The sequence below is a fragment of the Mastigoproctus giganteus genome, chromosome 14 (assembly GCF_048544385.1).
Source record: "Mastigoproctus giganteus isolate SK-2022 chromosome 14, ASM4854438v1, whole genome shotgun sequence".
In the NCBI taxonomy this organism is placed as follows: Eukaryota; Metazoa; Arthropoda; class Arachnida; order Uropygi; family Thelyphonidae; genus Mastigoproctus; species Mastigoproctus giganteus.
This window is the reverse complement of record NC_143588.1, coordinates 63,751,792-63,773,300: the sequence shown is the minus strand read 5'-3', so window position 1 is coordinate 63,773,300 and position 21,509 is coordinate 63,751,792. Positions and strand designations below refer to the sequence as shown.

At 37.3% G+C, this 21,509-nt stretch overlaps 1 protein-coding gene across 2 annotated transcripts in view; it reads left to right on the top strand.

Moving 5' to 3' along the window:
• LOC150075172 (polyamine-transporting ATPase 13A3-like) overlaps positions 1-21,509 on the top strand; it is a 409,674-nt gene that overhangs the window by 195,773 nt on the left and 192,392 nt on the right. For both annotated transcript variants that reach the window (XM_090388296.1, XM_090388295.1), the window contains one exon: positions 7,464-7,608. In XM_090388296.1, coding sequence (XP_090244422.1) covers positions 7,464-7,608 — 145 coding nt within the window. The remainder of the gene's footprint in view (positions 1-7,463; positions 7,609-21,509) is intronic.

Below are 21,509 nucleotides of genomic sequence, written 5' to 3'. Positions count from 1 at the left end.
ATTTGTTTTGTTTTTTGAATCTATCTTTTTATCAAGTTACTGAGAATTAAAAAAAAAAATAGGAGGTAGATTTAACTCATCAGTGACATTTGCAAGTAATGGTTATAAGGAGAAAATTTTGTCAATCCCTTGATGCTCATTATAACCAAGTTATAACCTGTAATTTCTTCTGGATCCCCAACCCGGTCACATTGACCCAGATAATGTCACTTCTGCTAAAATACAGAAAACAGAAGTTATATCAGATCCAGCACCTTGTTACCTAATAATTCACTCTACTAGTGAGAAGCTCTTAGAGCAAGTGTCACCCTTCTTTATCCAGAAGAGTTTAGATAGGTTGGCAATCTCTCCTAAATCTGTTAAACGGCTTTGCTCAGACAACATTCTTGTAGAGATCAGAAATGTCAAAAATTCAGAACCACTCCTCCGAACTACATCTATTGGGGAATGCCAATTATAGTTACGTCCATAAGAACTCATCCCATAGTGTCATCACAGAATGAGATCTCATAAAAGTGTCTGAAGAGGACATCTGTTCTGAATTAAAACTCCAAGGAGTGATAGCTGAGAAACAAATATTCATCTGGAGGGATGGGAAACTTATTCCCACCAGAAATATTATCTTGACATGAGATTCAAAGCTTTATATCATCTCCAAATGAGATTCAAAGCTGGCTGTATTAATTGTTGTGTGTGTGTGTGTGTGTGTGTGTGTGTGTGTGTGTGTGTGTGTGTGTGTGTGTGTGTGTGTGTGTGTGTGTGTGTGTGTGTGTGTGTGTGTGTGTATTGTAGTTTTTTTTTTTTTTTTTTTTTTTTTTTTGGAGCATTAGCAACTAAGGCCATATTGCTCCGGGATATGCGGTGGTCATTCCCTGACCTTTCCGCATCTTCCGTATTTGGTGGTGACGGGCTCGAACCCGGTCTTATCAAGAAGCATGTGATACGCACTACTGCTCCTTCCCACCTGGCTACGGAGGCGCCCGTGTGTGTGTGTGTGTGTGTGTGTGTGTGTGTGTGTGTGTGTGTGTGTGTGTGTGTGTGTGTGTGTGTGTGTGTGTGTTCTAAATACTTTATGGTGCTTTAAGTGCCAGAAATATGGACACTGGCAAATTGACCTGTCATGGAGCCCTTGCATGCACTTGATATGCTGCAAAGGACCAAGAAACTACATCATGTTCAGCTCCAAAACCAACATGCATTAACTGCCAAGGAGAGTACCCTGCTTGCTTGTGAACATGCCAAAGGTGGAAAGAAGAAAAAGAAATTCAAAGACTTAAGGCAGAGCTGAACATATCATATTAGGAGGCAAGAAAAGTGGCGAAACCCTTGAACATAAACAAACCTACCTATGCTCAGAAGGTAGCAGGGAGACGTTCTGTTGGAACCCAAACAGAAATGACTATACCACCAAAAGTCATTCACTCCCAATACACACTACCTGTTAAGCCCACAAAAACCACAGACAGCTCAATCAGCTGCCACTCCCATATCAGTACCTCCTAATGCTCCACCAATAACAAAGTTGCTGGAGAAAAGAATAAGAAGCCTGAAATACTGCCTAGATCCCAAGAAAAAATGGATGTGAGGAGGAGGTACAAGATGTGTCAGTCTTGGAACTCTTTGTAGAGGAGAAAATGGACACAGGACAGCATCCATATTTCTCCAAAAGAGATAAATCCAAGACTGAGAAAAATAAGCCCTCAGCACTTTGGAAGCCACCTGACAGACCCACCAAGCCAAAATAATGGCTAAATTCCTACAGTTGAATTGTTGTGGATTCCAGCAAAATACTGATGATCTCAAGGCCGTCCTGCAAAAGCAGGGGGGGGGTTGTGGTCGTCACCACAAGGTCTGGTTGAGTTTAATACCACTGCAGTCACCCAGCAGCCTATCAATGATGTAGTAGCGTACATCACAGAGCTGCAATTCCAAAAACACCTACTCAGTTTCCACCATTTCCCATGAGCCAGTTTGCTTTTTGATCTCATTATGTAACTGCCTGCTCCTATCTTACTCCTGGGTGATTTCAGTGGACATAACACCCTGTGGGGTAGTGCCAACATTAATGGAAGGGGATGTGTCAGATCATATCTTCACCGACAATGACTTCTCCTTTCTAAATATGGGAACTAACACCTTTTTTCATACCCCTACCTGTACATTCTCTGCTCTTGATCTTTCTGTCTACTCCCCATTCTCTACGCCCTTCATTTACTTGGGAGGTAGAGGAGAACCTGTTTGGAAAGGATCACCTCCCTGTGATCGCTACCCTATTTAGTGGGACACGGTGTCTTCCTTTTAGGGTACTGAGGTGGAAGATTGATCAGGCTGACTGGATTGCCTTCCATTTAGTTTAATATCACTGCATTCAGCTAGCTGTAGTGTACATCACAGAAAACATAGTCCATGCAACTACAATTCTGAAAGCTTTTACTCAGTTTCCACCATCTCTGAAACCTTGCTAGAATAGGGAATGCACAGCAGCAAAAAAAAAAAAAAAAAAAAAAGAGCTCAAAACAAGGCTTGGAGGATATTTTGAAGATACCCTACCACGTCTAATCTCTTAGCATTTAAACATGCACACACTAAAGCTCGCTATATTCACTGTCAGCCAAAAGAAATCGTGCATCCACTGTACATCTGCTATTACCCAGTCGACCGGCATTAAAGCTGTCTGGGACAAAATACAGAAAATAAAGGGAAATATACATCATACTCTTCGTCGGTCCTGGTATGTAATGGATGTGTCATTGCAGACCCAACTACAATAGCCAATGCTCTTGGGGAGACCTTTTCTGCCATCTCTTCAACAACTTCTTACTCCCCAGAATTCCTGGCCTTAAAAGTCAGATGTGAAAAACAGCCAATTAACTTCCAGATCTAAGGATTCTTTATAACGGGCTTTTTACTATATAAGAGTTAAACACAGCTGTAAGTCTTATTAAGTCAAATGCTGGTGGACCAGATCTTATCCATAATGAAATGATTAAGAAATGAAATGACAAGCTGTTTGTGCAAATTCTTGGAGAGAGTGGTCAATGCCTGTCTTATATGGTATTTGAAAGCAAATGGGCTACTCTCCAGAGTGCAGTGCAGTTTCCGAAGGAACCGGTCCACTTTGGACCAACTAATTAGATTGGAAACATCTGTCTGGGATGCTTTCCTAAAACCTGAATATTTGGTGTCTGTGTTCTTCGATATGGAGAAAGTGTATGACAAAACTGAGGTGCTTCAGTAGCCAGGTGGGCAGGAGTGGCAGTGCGTAGCACACGCTTCTTGATTAGACTGGGGTTCGAGCCCGTGACCACCAAATATGGAGGATGCGGAAAGGTCAGGGAGTGACCACTGCATATCCCCGGAACAATATGGCCTTAGTTGCTAATGCTCCTAAAAACAAAATAACAAACAACAAACATGACAAAACTTGGAGATTTGGAATCTTCAAAGAGCTTGTATTGCCTCAGTTTTAGAGGATATCTCCCCATTTTAATTAAAAACTTTTTAGCCAATCAGTCTTCCCAAGTATGTGTAGGATCTGCACTCTCTCGTCCCTTTTGCAAAGAGGAGGGGATACTGCACGGATCAGTATTAAATGTGATGCTTTTCACCATCAAAGTAAATTCCATCACAGAACAACTTCCTCCAACTGTAAAAAAGTGCCCTCTGTGTTGATGACTAGCATATTTTCTCAGTCATGCAACATGAGGTTTATTGAAAGACAACTGCAACAAGTCATTGATCACCTTAATTCCCGAGCACATGCTAATTGATTCAGGTTCTTGCCACAGAAGACCTTTTGTGCACATTTTTGTCGCAAGTGTAATCTTTTTCCTGAACCTGAATCAAGGCTCGCACAAACTGCTAATCTGGTAGTGTTAGACACAGAATTCTTGGGACCTTTCCAGAACAATCCAACAACTCCATACAAAGTGCACGAGAGGCCTGAATATTTTTCTTGCTCTCTCTCTACATCTTGAGGTGCAGACCGATGTACCTTACTGTGCATCTACCATGCACTTGTACAATATAAACTAGATTACTGGTCCCAAATATATGCCAGAAACAGTGTGCGTTGATGGTTGGACCCTATCCATCATTGCCGACCGGGGGCGCCTCCATAGCCAGGTGGGAAGGAGCAGCAGTGCGTAGCACACGCTTGATTAGACCGGGGTTCGAGCCCATCACCACCAAATATGGAGCATGCGGAAAGGTGAGGGAATGACCACTGCATACCCCGAAGCCTTAGTTGCTAATGCTCCTAAAAGCCAAATAACTATGGCTCGCCGACAGAGCTAGCCAGGTGGGTAAAGTGCCTGCATGGCAACCCAAAGGTCACGGGTTCAAATCCTGCCTCGGACTTGGATCGGAGTAAAAATGCAAAAAAACTTTAGGAGGTGCATAATGGCCACAGAAGCCGATGCGCCAACAACTAACAAAAAAAAAAAAAAAAATATCCATCATCAGGCTATCCGTATCGCCACTGAAGCATTTCGAACATTCAGGCCCAGAGCCTGAATGTAGAAGCAAATGAACCACTGTTATCACTTTGATGTAAGCAGTTGTCTCTGAAGTACACTTTAAAACTAAAATCCCTGCATGACCATCTTACGTGGACATCTGTTTTTGAGCTGCTTTGGGAAAATTTGTACAACATGCATCAGACTGTCAATCGTTATTTCAGTATTCATGTCCAAGAGCTACTCTGTAATCGAGTCATAAAGAAGGTCAAGCAAGTGAAGGCAGATTACAAGAAATATTTGGATAAGGATAGAAAGAAAAACAGCAAAGACTTTATTTATGTAAAGAGTATAAGGAAGGGGATGAATCAAATTGGTCCACTTGATATTGATGATTTGATTGTTGATGCTCAGGTTGATGACAAACTGAATGAGTATTTTGCATCTGCATTCACACATGAGGAATTCTTTAGGGAAGGGGATGCCAAAAGTTTATTAAACTCTAGATGTAGATTTGCTTGAGCGTGTACAGAGAAGGGCAACAAGGTTGGTGAGGGGAATGAAGGGATCCTCTTACCAAGGGAGGCTTAAGTTCTGCAAATTGCAGTGGCTGGAGACTAGGCACCTGCGCGGTGATCTAATTGAGGTGTATAAGGCCTTGAATGGGTTGAGCATGCTGAATTCTGATGGGATCCTTCCACTTGTTCAGATTACGAACCTAAGGGGGCATAAATTCAAATTAAGAAAAGACAGATGTAGAATAGATGTGTGGAAATTTGCCTTTAGCCAGCGGGTGGTTAATTGCTGGAACAAACTTCCATCTGTCGTTGTGGAAGTTGTTAGGTTACATAAATTTAAGGAGGAACTGGACAGGCATTTTGAGGGAATGGTGTGATTTTTTTTTTTTTTGGGCTGATGCTGCATAAGCTCATACACTTGCTTTCTTGCATCACATGCCACTACTACTACTAACAGGGAGCTAAATGATTTTGTAATGACTGAGAGGAAAGTGGAACAAAAGTTGTTGATATTAAACATAAGAAAGGCATCAGGGGTGGATGAGATCTATCCAACTATATTAAGGGAAGCAGCAAAAAGTAGTGAGCAAACCCTTAGCCATAATTATGAGAGCATTATTGGATTCCGGGGAGATCCCCATGGGTTGGAGATGTGCAAATGTATTCACAAAGGGTGACACAAGTAATTACAGACCTATTAGTTTAACTTCTGTTCTAAGGAAATTAAGAAAGTCACTAGTACATGAAGTAATGCAGGATCATCTAGACAAGGCTGCAATTATACCACAGACTCAGCATGGGTTTGTTAAGGGGAATCTTGTTTGACCAATCTTATTGGATAGTAGGATGTGGTCACAAAGGAACTGGATGCAAAAAAAAATTTTGATATCATATACTTCGATTTCAGGAAAGCTTTTGATACTATTGCACATAAAGGACTGCTGTACAAATGGAGCAGTGTGACATTAAGGGCAAGTTGCTGCTATGGATAAAGGGATGGTTGAGTGGGAGAAGACAGAGAGTGTTAATCAATGGACATTGCTCTTTGTGGACTAACGTTATTAGTGGATTACCCCAGGGTTTGATCTGGGGCCATTGTTGTTTTCTGTATTTATTAGTGATATTGATGAAGGCACTATTAGGCTTAATGTTCAAGTTTGCAGATGATACAAAGTTTGGCAGGGTAATAATGGCATTAATGACAATATTGCTACTGCAACAAGATCTAGAAAAGTGAGAAAATTGGGATGAGAAATGGCAATTGAAATTTAACATTGATAAATGCAAAGTATTGTATATAGTAATACCAGAGTAACGTATCAACTGTGTGGTACTACACTCGGTAGTGGAAAATGAAAGACCTGGGAGTAATTGTGCAGTCAGATATGAAGTTCTCTGACTATGCAGACAGGCTACCAGAAGAGCTCATGGCGTTTTATCAATGATATACAGGAATTTTGCTAGCAGGGATAAGGAGGTGATTATCCCACTGTATAAGGCATTGGTCACATCACATCTTGAGTGCTGCATACAAGTCTGGACGCCTCATTTTGGGAAGGATGTGGAGCTCCTGGAATGAGAACAGAGAATGGAAGTGAGATTGGTGAAGGGGAAAAAGGAGTGCTCTTACCAAAAAAAGGCTTCAGTTCTGCAAATTGCAGCATCTGGAGACAGGCAACTGCAAGGTGATCTGACTGAGGTGTTAAATGCTTTGAATGGATTGAGCAACCTCAGTGCTGATGGGATTCTTCCTCTTGCTCAGACACATATGTAAGGGAGAACAAATTCAAATTGATGGTATGTTGCAGAATAGAAGTATGGAAGTTTGCTTTTAGTCAGTAGGTGGTTGATTGCTGGAACAGACTTCCATCAGTTGTTATGTAAGTTGAAAGCTTAAATGAATTCAAGGAAGAACTGGACAAACTATTGGAGAGAATGAATAGGTGAAATGGGAGGTGGTTTTTTTTTTTTTTTTTTTTTTTTTGGCTGATACTGTATAAGCTTGCTTTCTTGTATCATTTCTCACTTCTAATGGAAATTTGCATTTACTTTATTTAATACATGCACTATGCATATAAATAATATACATAATAATGTTAAATGATAATATAGTTAATTATAATCAAATTGTAATTAATATAAAGGCCCACAGATAGGGGGAAAAAAGTAATAGTTTGACCCACAATGTAATCCCGCCATATTTTTTTATAGCAAAAATGATTTCCAAGGTATGAGTTTATTCCTTAAATAATGTTTTCTAGGAATTCATAACTGCTCTAAGCTACATGTTGTACATGTTCTTATTTTGAAACTTGATTCGGAAAGACCTACATTGTGCCTTTGCTGAACTGGTTAAATTTATCATAAGGGGGAAATAGTTTTAGATAAAGTGTTTAGCAGTAATATTTAGCTACATGTACTCTTCCAGAGAATTTTTTCAAACAAATTCTCCGAGTAATTAATTTTCTCCATTTCATTTACTTTCTAGATTTCAGCCAGCACTTCAGTCGAACTCACTTTTCCCAGAAACAGCATTGACTATGGCAATGGGAACATGCCATTCATTGACAAAAGTAGATGGACAAGTGGTAGGTCACGTAGTAGATGTCAAAATGTTTGAAGCAGCTGATTGGGTAAGTTTTTCTCTATTCTTGAATAAAAAAATTGTAAAATATGTTACAAAGACACCAAGGATAATATACAAAAACTTATTGCTGTATATCTACAATATGGGTGACTTCTTCTGGCATTGACCACTCAAATTGAAAGGAAAAAACGAATAAGGGGTTCTCTGTTTCTGTAATGATCAGTATGCACTGTGGCAAAATTAATTTTGAGGTTATATAAAAAATAATGGAATTTAGGATTATAAAAAAATTTAATAGAAATTAAGAAATTTACAATTTATATAGTGCATAGTACACACTAATTATCATGTTGGACACATGTATTAATGTGCATAAATTAGCCAATAAGTTATATATCAAGTTCGGGCATAATGAAACTTGGCAATAGTGAGGAGGTGTAAATGGCTAATAGAATAGGAATGGCAGTACCTGAAATCCATGAAAGTGAAAATATGGTAGTATGCTTAGTAGTTTCTTCTATATTCTCAGATTGTCCTAATATCGGAGGAATAAGAATGAAGATTATAGGATAGTCTGATGCAATAGTAGTAGGACCCTGAGCTCGATTTGCAAGTCATTATGCATGAACTGGAGTGGGCTGATGTATATATACACACAGCAATAATGAAACAGGAAAAAGAAAAAAATATAAATAAAACATAAATAAAAGTGGAATACTAAAAAATAAATAAGATGGTTATAAGAAATACACTATAGATTGCTAGCCATTGTGTACAAGTTTTTCAGGCCATAATGCACTAAAAAAGCATTGTATAATATATACACTATATACATAGATCTAGGATCTGTTCTGAATTAAAATCTGTTATATTAGCTTAAAATTACTACAATTAGTGTAATTTCAATTAATGCAATAAGAGTTTTTTGAAATTTATAATATTTATTGACTTTCTGAAATGATATTTTATATATGAGAGAGGAAAGTTATAATAAACCAGTTTGTTATACAAGGCTTTGATGTTAGTTATACAGGTAGAACTTTTCATGCAGATGTAAGCAATCCTGAGGCATCGGGATAGAATTATATAGGCGTATACAGATTTAGAAATATTACATGCCCAGTGTGAAAGGCTGACTACATTGAATTTAAATGCATTGCTTTTGTTATAGATATTTATATTTTTAAACCACATAATTAGGAATATTACCTGAGGTGTTAGTTTTTAGGGTCCGTAGTCTAATGAAGGATCTTATAATGTCACTCGGTTGTCTGTCTATCCATCCATCCATCTGTCACAGCATTGTATCTCTGGAGCCACTCAACCTATTGACCTGAAATTTTGCATGCGTTTGTATATCGTGTGGGCCAACATAACGGCATATTGATCGTTGTTGGCAAAAATTTGTCTGAGAAGTAGGGGTTACAATGTGGGAGGGGGGACAAAAATGTTGTCGACAACCTCTAGCTTATTATACACTGTTGGAAAGAGCTCAACGAGTAGATTTAAAATATAATTTTAAAATATTTCTAAAATTAAAAATGGCAGTGCCAGACGGAAAATGTGAGTAATTTTCATGTCCCCCTCCTCTATTTCCATCGCTAATGCGGCTAAAAATTTAAAAATCACATTAGCTATGTGTTATTCGATGCTTATCTAGGGAAAACTTTTCCGATTGAAATCTATCATTTACTTTTTTGTGTTAAAATTAAAAAAACAATTTTTTATTGCAATTCGATAGCGCACTTCTTTTTACTAAGTAACTCCTTTTGGTGACAAAAAGGTTGCTAAATAGTTAGTTAATAATTCTATAAAGGGTCATTTATAAATTTTGTGACGAAAAGTATTTTTTAACAATTTTCAAAGCTGGAGTTGTCCTGGCAAGGAGGTACTCAGAGAGCCAGTGTTGAGGCGACAGCGGTGGTGGGGAGGCCCCTGTACGGAGTCTTGTACGGCCCTCACCTGACAGTCGCTTCTCCAGGAAGAAGTCAGAGTCACTTCTTCCACCATCGTCATTCATAACAACTGGAAAGACTCAGAATTTAAATGCGGGATACTAGAAACTTTTTTCAGTTACCATAAAGCTCTCTATTTGAGATACTATACTAACAACCATTAGTGATTATGGACCCTTCATGCTGAGTGCCTGACACTCAGTAGTTGACCGATTTATTTATAGGATAAGCTCTTCTGGGTATAGGCTGCTGAAATCTTGAATCATGTTCAAGAGGCAACCAGAGGGAGTAATACTCTGGATCTGATTATCAGCAGTGATTATTCATGCATTAAGAATATGCAGATAAAGGAACCACTAGGTGGTAGTGATCACAGTGTACTGATGTGGGATTTACTTAAAGACATAACTATCATCAGGGGTAAAGGGAAGAGTTTTTGCTTTTGTAAGGGTGACTACAGTGTTCTCAGACAGTTTTTAAATTGTATACAATGGAAACCAACTGATGATGTTACCAACAGGAAATTCTGAATAGGAAGCATTCAAAGATTTAATCTTGGAAGCTACTTGACTTTTCATATCAACTAAGATATAGCCTTCAAGGTATAGGCCTAAATGGATGTCAGATGAACTAATGAGACTCGTGGCAGAGAACAAAAATGCATGGGATACCTATAAATTATCAGGCGACACAGACTCCTATATGATAGATATAAGCTAGTTTGTAATCAAGTCACAAAGGAGTTAGGCAAGCGAAGATAGATACGTCTACCTCCTCTGCCTCCCCAGTCTGGGGATCCAAGGACATACCTTTCTTTCTTGATGCCATTCTGGCAACAATGGAATTTAACCAACTTATAATTTGTGAATTTTGTTTTTCAGACAGTATGGTAAGTAAGGATTTCAAACTGTGAAGAACAAAATGTACTTCAATAATATGCAATGCTATAGCACCACATACATTTTGCGGATAATTTGAAACCTGATTTAGGAAACAGAAACTTCAGTTTAATTATCGATGAAAGTAATGACATTAGTGTTATAAAAAAATTGAGAATTGTAATACGGTACTATTCGAATTTCAAGAATCGATTTGTGGTAACTTTTCTTGACATAATCAAACTCAGTAAATGCATTGCAGAAGAAATATAAGAAATCTTTGGCAAAGGATGCAAAAGTTTTTTTACTTATAAACTCTGGAAGGAATGGGATGAGGTTGGCCACTTGATATCGATGGTTTGACTGTTAATGATCCTGCTCATATAGCTGATAAACTGAACGAGTATTTTGCATTTACATTCACACATGAGGAATTCTGTAGGGAAGTGGAGGACAGAAGCTTATTAAACTCTAACAGGGAGCTTAATGATTTTGTAATAACTGGAGGAGAAATTGTTGAAGTTAAATATAAGAAAGGTACCTGGGTTGGATGGGATCTATCCAGTTATATTAAAGGAGTCAGCAAAGGAAGTAAGCAAGTCCTTGGCCATGATTATGAGGGCATCCTTGGACTCAGGGGAGGTCCCCATGGACTGGACATATGCAAATGTATTCCCCAATTCACAAAGGGAGATCAAAGGGTGACATGAGTAATTACAGACCTGTTAGTTTAACTTCTGTTCTGGGAAAAAATAATGGAATCACTGGTTAAAGAAGCATTGCAGGATCATCTAGACAAGGCTGCAGTAATAATAGACACGTCATGGATTTGTTAAGGGGCAGTCTTGTCTGACCAATTTGATTGGATACTATGAAGTGGTTACAAGGGAACTAAATGCAAAAAATAATTTTGATATATACTTGGATTTCAGGAAAGCTTTTGATACTGTTCACATGAAAGATTACTGTACAAATTGGAGCAGTATTGCGTTAAGGGTAAGTTGTTACAATGGATAAAAGAGAATGGTTGAATGGGAGAAGACAGAGTGGTAATTAATTGACATTGTTCTTCGTGGAATAATGTTATTAGTGTTGTGCCTATTGTTGTATTATATATTTATTAATGATATTGATGAAGGTATATCAAGCTTAATATTCAAGTTTGCAGATGATACAATGGTTGGCAGGGTTGTTAATGACAGTATGCTACTGCAACAGGATCTAGAAAAGTTGGGCAGATGGGCTGAGAAGTGGCAACTAAAGTTTAATATTGACAAATGCAAAGTACTGCAAATGGATAGAAATAACCCCAGAGAAATGTAACAACTGTGTTGTTATGTTATACCACACAGTTGTCTTAAGTATCGCATACATAAATTCCGAGAAACATAACTGTGTGGATACATTGTACCACACAGTTTTTACATTTCTCTGGGGTTACTTCTACCCATATGCAGTACTTTGCATTTGGCAATGTTGAACTTCAGTCGCCACTTCTCAGCCCATCTGCCCAACACTCAGGGTGGTAGAGAATGAAAAAGACCCTAGGATAATTATGCAGTCAGATATGAAGTTTTTTGAGCAATGCAGACAGGCTGCTAGAGCAGGTCATGGGGTCTTGTCAATGATATACAGGAATTTTGCTAGTAGGGAGAAGGAGGTGATTATTCCTTTGTATAAGGCAATGATCAGGCCATGCCTTGAGTACTGCGTACAGGACTGGAAGCCTCATTTTAGGAAAGATGTAGAGCTGCTAGAATGAGTACAGAAAAGGGCAACAAGATTGGGGAGGGGAACGAAGGGGTGCTCTTACCAAGAAAGGCTTAAATTATGCAAATTGCAGCATCTGGAGACTAGGCACCTGCAAGCTGATCTGATTGAGGTGTATAAGGCCTTGAATGGGTTGAGCAGGTTCAATGCTGATGAAATTCTTCCTCTTGCTCAGATTATGAACCTGAGGGGACATAAATTCAAATTGAGGAAGGACAGTTGTAGAATAGATGTGCAGAAATTTGCCTTTAGCCAGCATGTGGTTGATTGTTGGAAAAAAAATTCCATATGTTGTTGTGGAAGTAGATAGCTTAAATAAATTGAAGAACTGGACAAACATTTAGAGCAGATGGTTGTGTGAAATGGTATTTTTTTTTTTTTTTTGCTGCCACTGTATAAGCTTGCTTTCTTGCATCATATGCCTCTGCTGATGAAATTACCCCTTCCTATTTCACCCATCCATTCATTGCATAAGTTTGTCCAGTTCTTCCTTGAATTTATTTAAGCTGTCAACTTCCACAATGACTGCTGGAATTTATTCCAGCAATTAACCACCCTCTAGCTAAAGGGAAATTTCCGCACACCTACAACTGTCTTTCCTCAATTTGAATTTATGCCCCTTTACGTGTGTGTGTAATCTGAACAAGAGGACGTTTGCTCAAACCATTCAGTTGTCGTGTCTATTTTGCAAATGACCATTTGTTACTGATAATGTTTAATGTTGTGTATAGCCACCTATGGTATGCCTCTACAGGAATATGTTATATGTAGTAGGAATTTATATATTATCATAATAATTCCAGGTATAACTATGTTTAGATATGTTTTTTGAATGCCAAATTATTTTTGGTAAGGTGGGTTGAAATTTGAAACCAAGTGATAAAATATCCCCAAGCTCAGGTATGGTATTATGTTAAATTACTGGATATAATATGCTCATGATCAGAGTCTATGCATCTGCACAAAAAAGGGGATTGGCAGATGCATATATCCTGTCCACTGATGATATTGTAAAGGTTGGTCGTTGTTATTTTGTAATTACATGATTTTAAGCCAGCTGGTCTAGCATATTTAAATCTAACATTAATTTTTATGTTATTCGTAGGTAACAGATCATTATGTAGGTTAATTTGTTTATGCATATTTAAATTATTCATCATTTTGTTTTGAAAATTTAGGGTGAGTATAGTATTTTCCAATTGTATGTTGGTATATAAAATTTAGATTCTGAATTTGCTAATGTCTTGTAGGATGCGTATTAGATGAATAGATCTAAAGTCATAATTATTAGTTTTTCTGTTTAGGGCTCTGAGTACACTGAGTTTAATGGTGAAAAGTGTATGATGTATGGAGCTATTGTTTATATGATTGCTGTCCCATAAATTAAATAAATCCAAGAAGTCCCCTAACTTTTTTTGTTTATTCTTGGCTGTTTTTTTATTTTTTATATTTTCTTTTTTTTTTTTAAATTTGTCTAATTTCTTAGCAGTTTGGAACATATTATAAACACATATATCATTCATATTGTTAGTCACGTATTTTTGGTTGAATTTATTATTCAATCTATATAAATATAAGGTGTTGTGTTGCAACATACTAATCTCTTCTTGTATTGGACATGGTAAGTCTGCTTATTTCACATGCTTTATTTTTGTTTTAGTTTTTAACTTTATATCCTTTATAACTTTTATAAAGAGTTTGAACAGGCTAAGAGTAGAAAACTTGCTTCTTGCCCTAATGGTAGCCGAGCATTCTGGTCTCTTGCTAAAGCTATTGGCCACAACTTTTGCCCATCTCTGCTCCCACCTCTGTCCAAACCAGATGGTTCTGTTGTCACTTCAGCCAAGGATAAAGCTGACCTGCTAGCATCCCATTTTTCTTCCAGCTCGTGTATCAATGATCTTGGTAAAAACACCTCCCACCATTCCCAACACGCTCCATTCAATGCCTCCTGTGGTCTTCCGTTAAAAAGATATCAGAAGGATTTTGATGAATCTTGATGCTAAGAAAGCTCCAGGTCCTGATGGTATTTCTCCACTTGTTCTCAAAATCTGTGCTCCTGAACTTACTCCTATTCTTTGCCGCCTTTTTTCACTTTCTTATTCCAAAGGTGTTTTTCCTTCTGCTTGGAAATTTGCTCATATCCAGCCAGTTCCTAAAAAGGGTGACAAATCCCTCCCATCCAGTTATCGTCCCATTGCAATTACTTCTACTCTTTCTAAAGTAATGGAGAAATCAATTAACCGTAAACTCTTAAACTACCTAGAAACTTTCTGTCTGATCAACGATCACCAGTATGGATTCCGTCAGTGTCGATCCACTGGTGATATTCTGGCTTATGTTACCCATTTATGGACTAATTCAATGGAAAGGTTCGGTGAAACACAAGTAGTTGCTCTTGACATCTCAAAGGCTTTTGATCGTGTTTGGCATAAAGGTCTTCTAAACAAGCTTGCATCTTATTGTTTTCCAACTGTTTTTAGTAATTGGTTATCCAGTTTTCTCTCTGATTGTTCACTGAGGGTGATGGTAGATGGCTCTCTGTCTTCTAACTTCTCCACTAATGCCAGTGTCCCCCAAGGTTCAGTTCTTTCCCCCACTCTTTCCTCTTGTATATTAATGACCGTCTTCCATTGACTGGAAATCCTATCCATAGTTTTGCCGATGATAGCACATTGCATTCCACTTTCCATTTTGAGAAACCTTGTCCTGCTCAATCAGCTTCAACTTCTCGAAAATCTGCTACCAATTCCTTAAATACTGATCTTCAGGTAATTCTCCAGTGGGGCAAAGACAACTTAGTTGATTTCAAATCCTTTTAAAACTCAGTGTTTTCTTATACCTCACAAAAAGGATTCTTCTGCTCCTATGCTTATCTTTGGTGACACTCCGATTTCTAGGCAAGTTGATATACCTCTTTTGGGGATTACCCTGACTTCTAATCTCTCTTGGCACAAGCACATTACAAATGTTGCTTCCTCTGCATCTAAAAAACTTGGTTTTCTCTTTCGCTCTTGGCATTACTTTTCTTCCAAACAGCTGCTCACTCTGTATAAATGGCAAATCCGCCCTGCCATGGAATATTGTTCCCACATCTGGGGTGGTGGTGCCTCCAAAACCCCTCTCAGGCTTCTTGATTCCATTCAGAAGAGGACAGTTAGGTTAATTAATGATTCATCTCTAACAGAGTCTCTCCACTTGCTTTCTCATAGACGTACTGTTTCTGCTGTATGCCTCTTCTACAGATACTTCCATGGGCACTGTTCTTCTGAATTGGCTTCTATAATTCCCGCTCTCTCTTTCAAAACAGTCCGAACACGTGCCGCCACTAGCCAACATCCATTTACTGTCCAACTTCAAACCCACAGAACCAACTTTTCATCTTCCTCATTTATTCATTCAACTTCTGTTTTCTGGAACAACCTTCCTTCATACGTATTTCCTGAAAATTACAATCTACAGAAGTTCAAGTCCAATGTCAACAAATATCTTCTTTCGTCTTCTCAACCTCCAACCCAAGCACGGTACTAAGTACTATAGGTTCTAATACCTCTCGTGTTTGGGGTTCACATAAAAAAAAAAAAAAAAAAAAATCTCAACTATGGATCACCTTCACGTAATATCACAGCTAATAGAGAAAGCAAATGAATATAAAATACCATTATGCCTGTCATTTGTGGATTATGAAAAGGCATTTGACTCTATACAGCATAAAGCAATGTTTCGGGCACTGGAAAGACAAGGCATAGATACCCCATATATTATGATTTTGAAGAAAATATATGAGAATGCTACCTCCTTTATTAGACTAGACAAAGACAGTAGCAAATTGAAAATTGAGAAAGGAGTTCGACAAGGAGACACAATACTCCGAAGTTGTTTACTGCCGCCATTGAGCAAGCTTTCAGAAGATTAGACTGGTCCAGAAAAAAGAGTTAATGTGAATGGAGAGTACCTAAACCATTTACGATTTGCAGATGACATTGTGGTCATAAGCCACGATTCCAAAGAATTAGAGGAAAATCTTAATCAGTTATGCAGAGTTAGTAAGGATTTTGGACTAAAGATGAATTTGGCTAAAACAAAAGTAATGATGAACAAGCCACAGAAAGGGATATAATGATTGAAAGAGCAGTAATTGAAGAGGTGGAGTTATATACTTATCTGGAACAAATCATTTGCTTAATAATGATAAATGGCTTGAAGTCAAGAGAAGAATAAATTTTGGATGGATTGCATTCAGGAAATTTAGTCACATACTGAGGAGCAATATCCCAATTTGTCTGAAACGTAAAATAACGAACCACTGTATACTCCCCACCATGATTTATGGAAGTAAAACTTGGGCACTCACCAAAAGAATGGAAGAGAAGCTGAGAACTACACAGCAAAGAATGGAACAAATTATATTGGGAATCAGACTGTTAGATAAAAAGAGAAACACATGGGTTAGGCAGCAAACTCAAGTAAAGGACATTCTTATCAAAACTAAAGAACTAAAATGGTCTTGGGCAGGACACATAGCTCGAAGACATGATGACAGATGGACTAAGAAAATAACAAAATGGTACCCAAGAGGAGCTAGAAGAAAACCTGGAAGACAACGGAGATGAACAGATGAAATTCATGAGTTTGTGGGTAGTAAATGGATGACCATTGCACAAAACAGAAGGAACTGGAAAGTTGTTGGTGAGGCCTTCATCCTGCAGTGGATTGAAAATGGAAGATGACCCCTCTTAGTACTGCAAGTCACTCTACTGCAATTAAATTAGCGTGCGAGAAAATTTCACTGAGCATCGGAAAATTTCTCAAGTCGGCGTGGGAAACGTTTTAATGCTGATTTGCTATTCATTTTTAAGCTATCGACTTCATCAAATGAAACGATTTTGTTAAATATGCCAAAAATGCAATTTGTAAAAGAGCGTTATACTGATTTGTGACAGCGTTATAGTCAGATATGGGTTATAATATAAGAACAGCATTATAGTGGATTAGCGTAAAGCGAACCACGTTATAATGAGGGCCTGCTGTATATTTAAAAAATAATACTGTGTAATGTATATAAAAATACTCCAAACTAAATATTTGCATTACAGGTGTATTTGTATGTACTTTTTCATCAAAAAAATTCTAAAAATAAAAATCGTTTTAGCCCAGTGAAAGGTCCTTTAAAATCCTTTGTTGGACATTGGTTGATATAAGCATTGGGAAAACAAAAATTGAGGGTAGGAATGTGTTATAAGCTTAATGATTGTGATGAGTATAATGAACAACTGTATAAACGTATAGAGTGAACCAGTAAATCAGAAAGTCTTGTAATGGGAAACTTTAACTTTCCAGATGTTGACTGGACCTTGTAGATTAGACACTCACATAGTAGCAAGACTTTTGTGGATCTGTTGGATGATTATTTCCTATACCAGCATGTTAGAGAGGAAACAAGAGAAAGCAATACTCTTGATCCCATCTCAACAATGACCCTACGTGCATTAAGAATCTGCAGGTAAAAGCTCCACCAGCTGGCAGTGATCACAATGTATTGATGTGGGATTCGCTTAAAGATATAACTGCTGTCAAAGGCAAGGGAAAGGGCTTTTCTTTGGTAAAGGTGATTACATCAATCTCAGTCAGTTTTTAAATTGTATGCTTTGGGACCAACTGATGAAATTATCAACAACAAATTCTAAATGTAAAGCATTCTGGGATGTTATTGTAGAAGCTACTGGACTTTTTATACCGACTAAGCAATGCAGTTCAAGACATATACCTAAATGGATGTTGGGTGAACTGATGAAACTTGTGGTAGCAAAGAAAAATGCATAGGATGCATATAAATTATCAGGTGATACAGATGTCTACAGTAGGTATAAACTAGTCTGCAATAAAGTTACAAAGTAGGTTATACAAGCTAAGGCAAATCACGAGAAGTTTCTGGCAAAAAATCCAAGAAAAAACAGCAGAATACTTATGTAAGGTAGAAGGAAGGGGGTTAAATCCCATTGGTCCCCTAGATATGAATGGATTGACTGTTGATGATCCTGCTTGGGTTGCAGACAAACAGAACGAGTATTAGGCATTTACAATTATACATGAGGATATTAAGAATAAATATTGTCACAACCAACGAAGTAATGAAATAACTTTATTAAAATATATAAAAATATAACAGAAAATGTACGGAACCTATTAAAGTTAAATTATTATATGTATAAGGCAAAAAGTAAAAACAATAAGAACAAATATAGACTAAAAGCAATAAAAACACAAATATTCACAAAGCTAGCTTTCAAGGCATTTGTGCCTCTTTATCAATCTAGATAAAATGCATGACAAACATACCAGTATATTTGCAGAAGTGTAACCTATGTGCATCTGTTATCATTGAGCATCTGCAAATTGTGGATGGCGAAAGAAGGGGATAAAGAAAGGAGGAAAGAACAAAAAAGAACATTATCAACTGTCAGACTCTGCGAAGGTAGAGTGATGAACATTTACCGTATTAATATAGTTTGGGAAAGACGTCACGTGGTAACGTCTTTTCCCAAACCATATTAATTAATTTGTTAATTAATTAATATAGTTATTAAATATATTATTAATTCATAATCATTCATTACGAATTATTAATATATATCATAAACTACTCTTATACCAAGTGGAGTTACTAATATATTTTATTTAAGCATTAGTCTAAACTAATATACATTGGGTAATGTTTCAGGTATCTTGCCTATACCCATCATCAGACTATGCTGTCTTAGGACGCCTCTGTAGCCAGGTGAGCAGGGGCAGCAGTGCATAGCACACGCTTCTTGATTAGACCGGGGTTCGAGCCCGTGACCACCAAATACGGAGGATGCGGAAAGGTCAGGGAATGACCATCGCATATCCCCAGAGCAATATGGCCTTAGTTGCTAATGCTCCTAAAAACCAAAAATAACTACAGTCGGTCCTCGTATAACACGTGTTTACATTACACGAATTCGATCATACACGATTTATAAATAGGGGAACGTTATCTTATATAACACGAACCGAATTCGCTTATGCACGATTCGCCTTTGTGTTTACAAGAAAAGGCAGTCGAACGCGGAATCACCCCAACAGAACGCAACACGATAGGAATGAAGAAGATTCTGAAAATGTATTTATGTGTTTTATATCAGTGAAGGGGAAACACATTTCACCATAATAACGTAAAAACCAACACAATTCCAGCTATCGGTATAATCACAAATGCAATTAGATGGAGTTTACTACCAGTTTATAACAGATTCCACTAGCAGAAACAAAACTGGAAATTGTTTTTATTGTTTTATGGTAGTAACCCCCAGAAATGTGCTTTAGTAAAATGTGGGGTGTTAATAGTGTATCTCAGCCTTTACGGTGTTGTTTATTCAGTTGCTACCTGCGCGCAGCTTTGTTTATGTGTATCAAGCGTGCCTCCTCATTTTGTAATTGTGCTTTATTCCCTAAAAATTAGTAAAATACTTAAAAGGTGTGAAAAGGAAGCGTCCTGGTGAAGACACTGCAGATTCAGAGAAAAAAAAAAAGCAATATCGATAAACAAAGGCGGACTGGGTCAAAAATTCTTACCCGGGAAAATTTATAGTGGCCTCATACTACGGTTTATGGCCAAAATCACACCGGCCTCCGGCCCACCGGGATTTCCCGGGTAAGGCTTATGGCCAGTCCGCCTCTGTCGATAGAGAAAAAAATATGAAATTGTGAAACGCTTTGAGCGAAATGAAAGACCGTGTGATATTGCACGTGCTGCAGACCTAAATGAGGCAACGCCGAGAATTACAAAGAATGCGGAGAAAATAAAAACAGCTTTCATAGCGGGAACAACTCAAAGTGTAATTAAAATCCATTAGATTAAGACAAGAATAGGAAGAGATGGAACGGCTGTCATCTGTTTGGATAGAAAATCAAACAAAAAACAAGTTTGCTTACGATAGAAGCAAAAGCATTAGCAATATTTTATTACGTAATAGTCGTAATAAAATACGTAAGCATTTTATTACGACTTACGTATTATAATTTATACTTACGTATTATAAAATACGTAAGTATTTTATTACGACTATTTTATTTAAAATAATTTTTTTACGAATAAAATACGTATTTTATTCGTAAAAAATACTTTTTTAGTATTAAAAAATACTAAAAATACTTTATTATAATATAATAAAAAATATTTATTTTTTATTATTTATTATATTATAATAAAAAATATATTGTATTTTTTATTACGTATTTTAATCGTTATAAAATACTTACGTATTTTATAACGATTAAAATTACCCGATTATTTATTGTGTTTGGTAATGTTTTGGTTCCAAATGTGTGTTCAATCTTGGGTGGTCGGCACCTAACCCCACTTATCCCATAGGGCCTGTTGTTTATATTGCACGATTTTGCATTGCACGAGAGTTTCTAGGAACACAACTATCGTGCTATACGAGGACAGACTGTATAGCTGTCTGAGAAACAAAGGTAAAGGTTGCAGATTAGATTTTTCATTCATTTGGTCACTATTTAACTAAGTATCATTTCTAAGATGAATTAACAGATGTACATTACTATTTAAAATTACACTGTCATTAATTCTAAGTTGAAATAACATTTGAGAGGCTAAGTTATAGTAATGACATAAAGGATCAATCCAGTGTTACAGCAGAAATTGGTTTCAATGAGCTCTTTTTATGTTACATTACTATTAGCCTATTTTTATATAAGATGATTAAATTAAAATCTAAATTAAATTTTTACCTGCTGACTGAATCTTCTTTTCGGGTTCACAGACCTGAAGCGAATGGGTAAAGGATTCATTCAGCAGAACATTTATAGGACAGAGATTCATAAAATTAGCCAATAGGGATATAGGTAGTTGCCGATCCTAGATCCGGAGTGCTTGTAGGATGACCTTTGTTCTCCTGCCCTGGTTCCAGGTTATAGTGTAGTGAAATCACGAGTTGACTTTTGCTCACCAGATTTTGTTGGAGTCTGGAAGGGGTTATGCGCAGTCTGCTCCTCTCGAAGACTTGTTTCTTTCTTTCCTGGCTCCTGATTTCTTCACTTATTTTCTCCTTAAAGAGATGAAAATACTGTGGGTTGAACTCAACCCCTTGTTTTCTGTTGATTGCTGAAGATCCAAATGATTTGGTAAGAAATGCTTCTTTGAATTTTCTTCTATTCTATTGCCTATCTGTGGAAAGGATACTTGTGTTATGGAAATTCCAGGTATCGCCACATTGGAAGGCATGGAGAACTGTATCAGACTGCCATATTCTGCCATACTCTACATCTTTTCAGTGTAATTGTAAATAGTAATAAACATC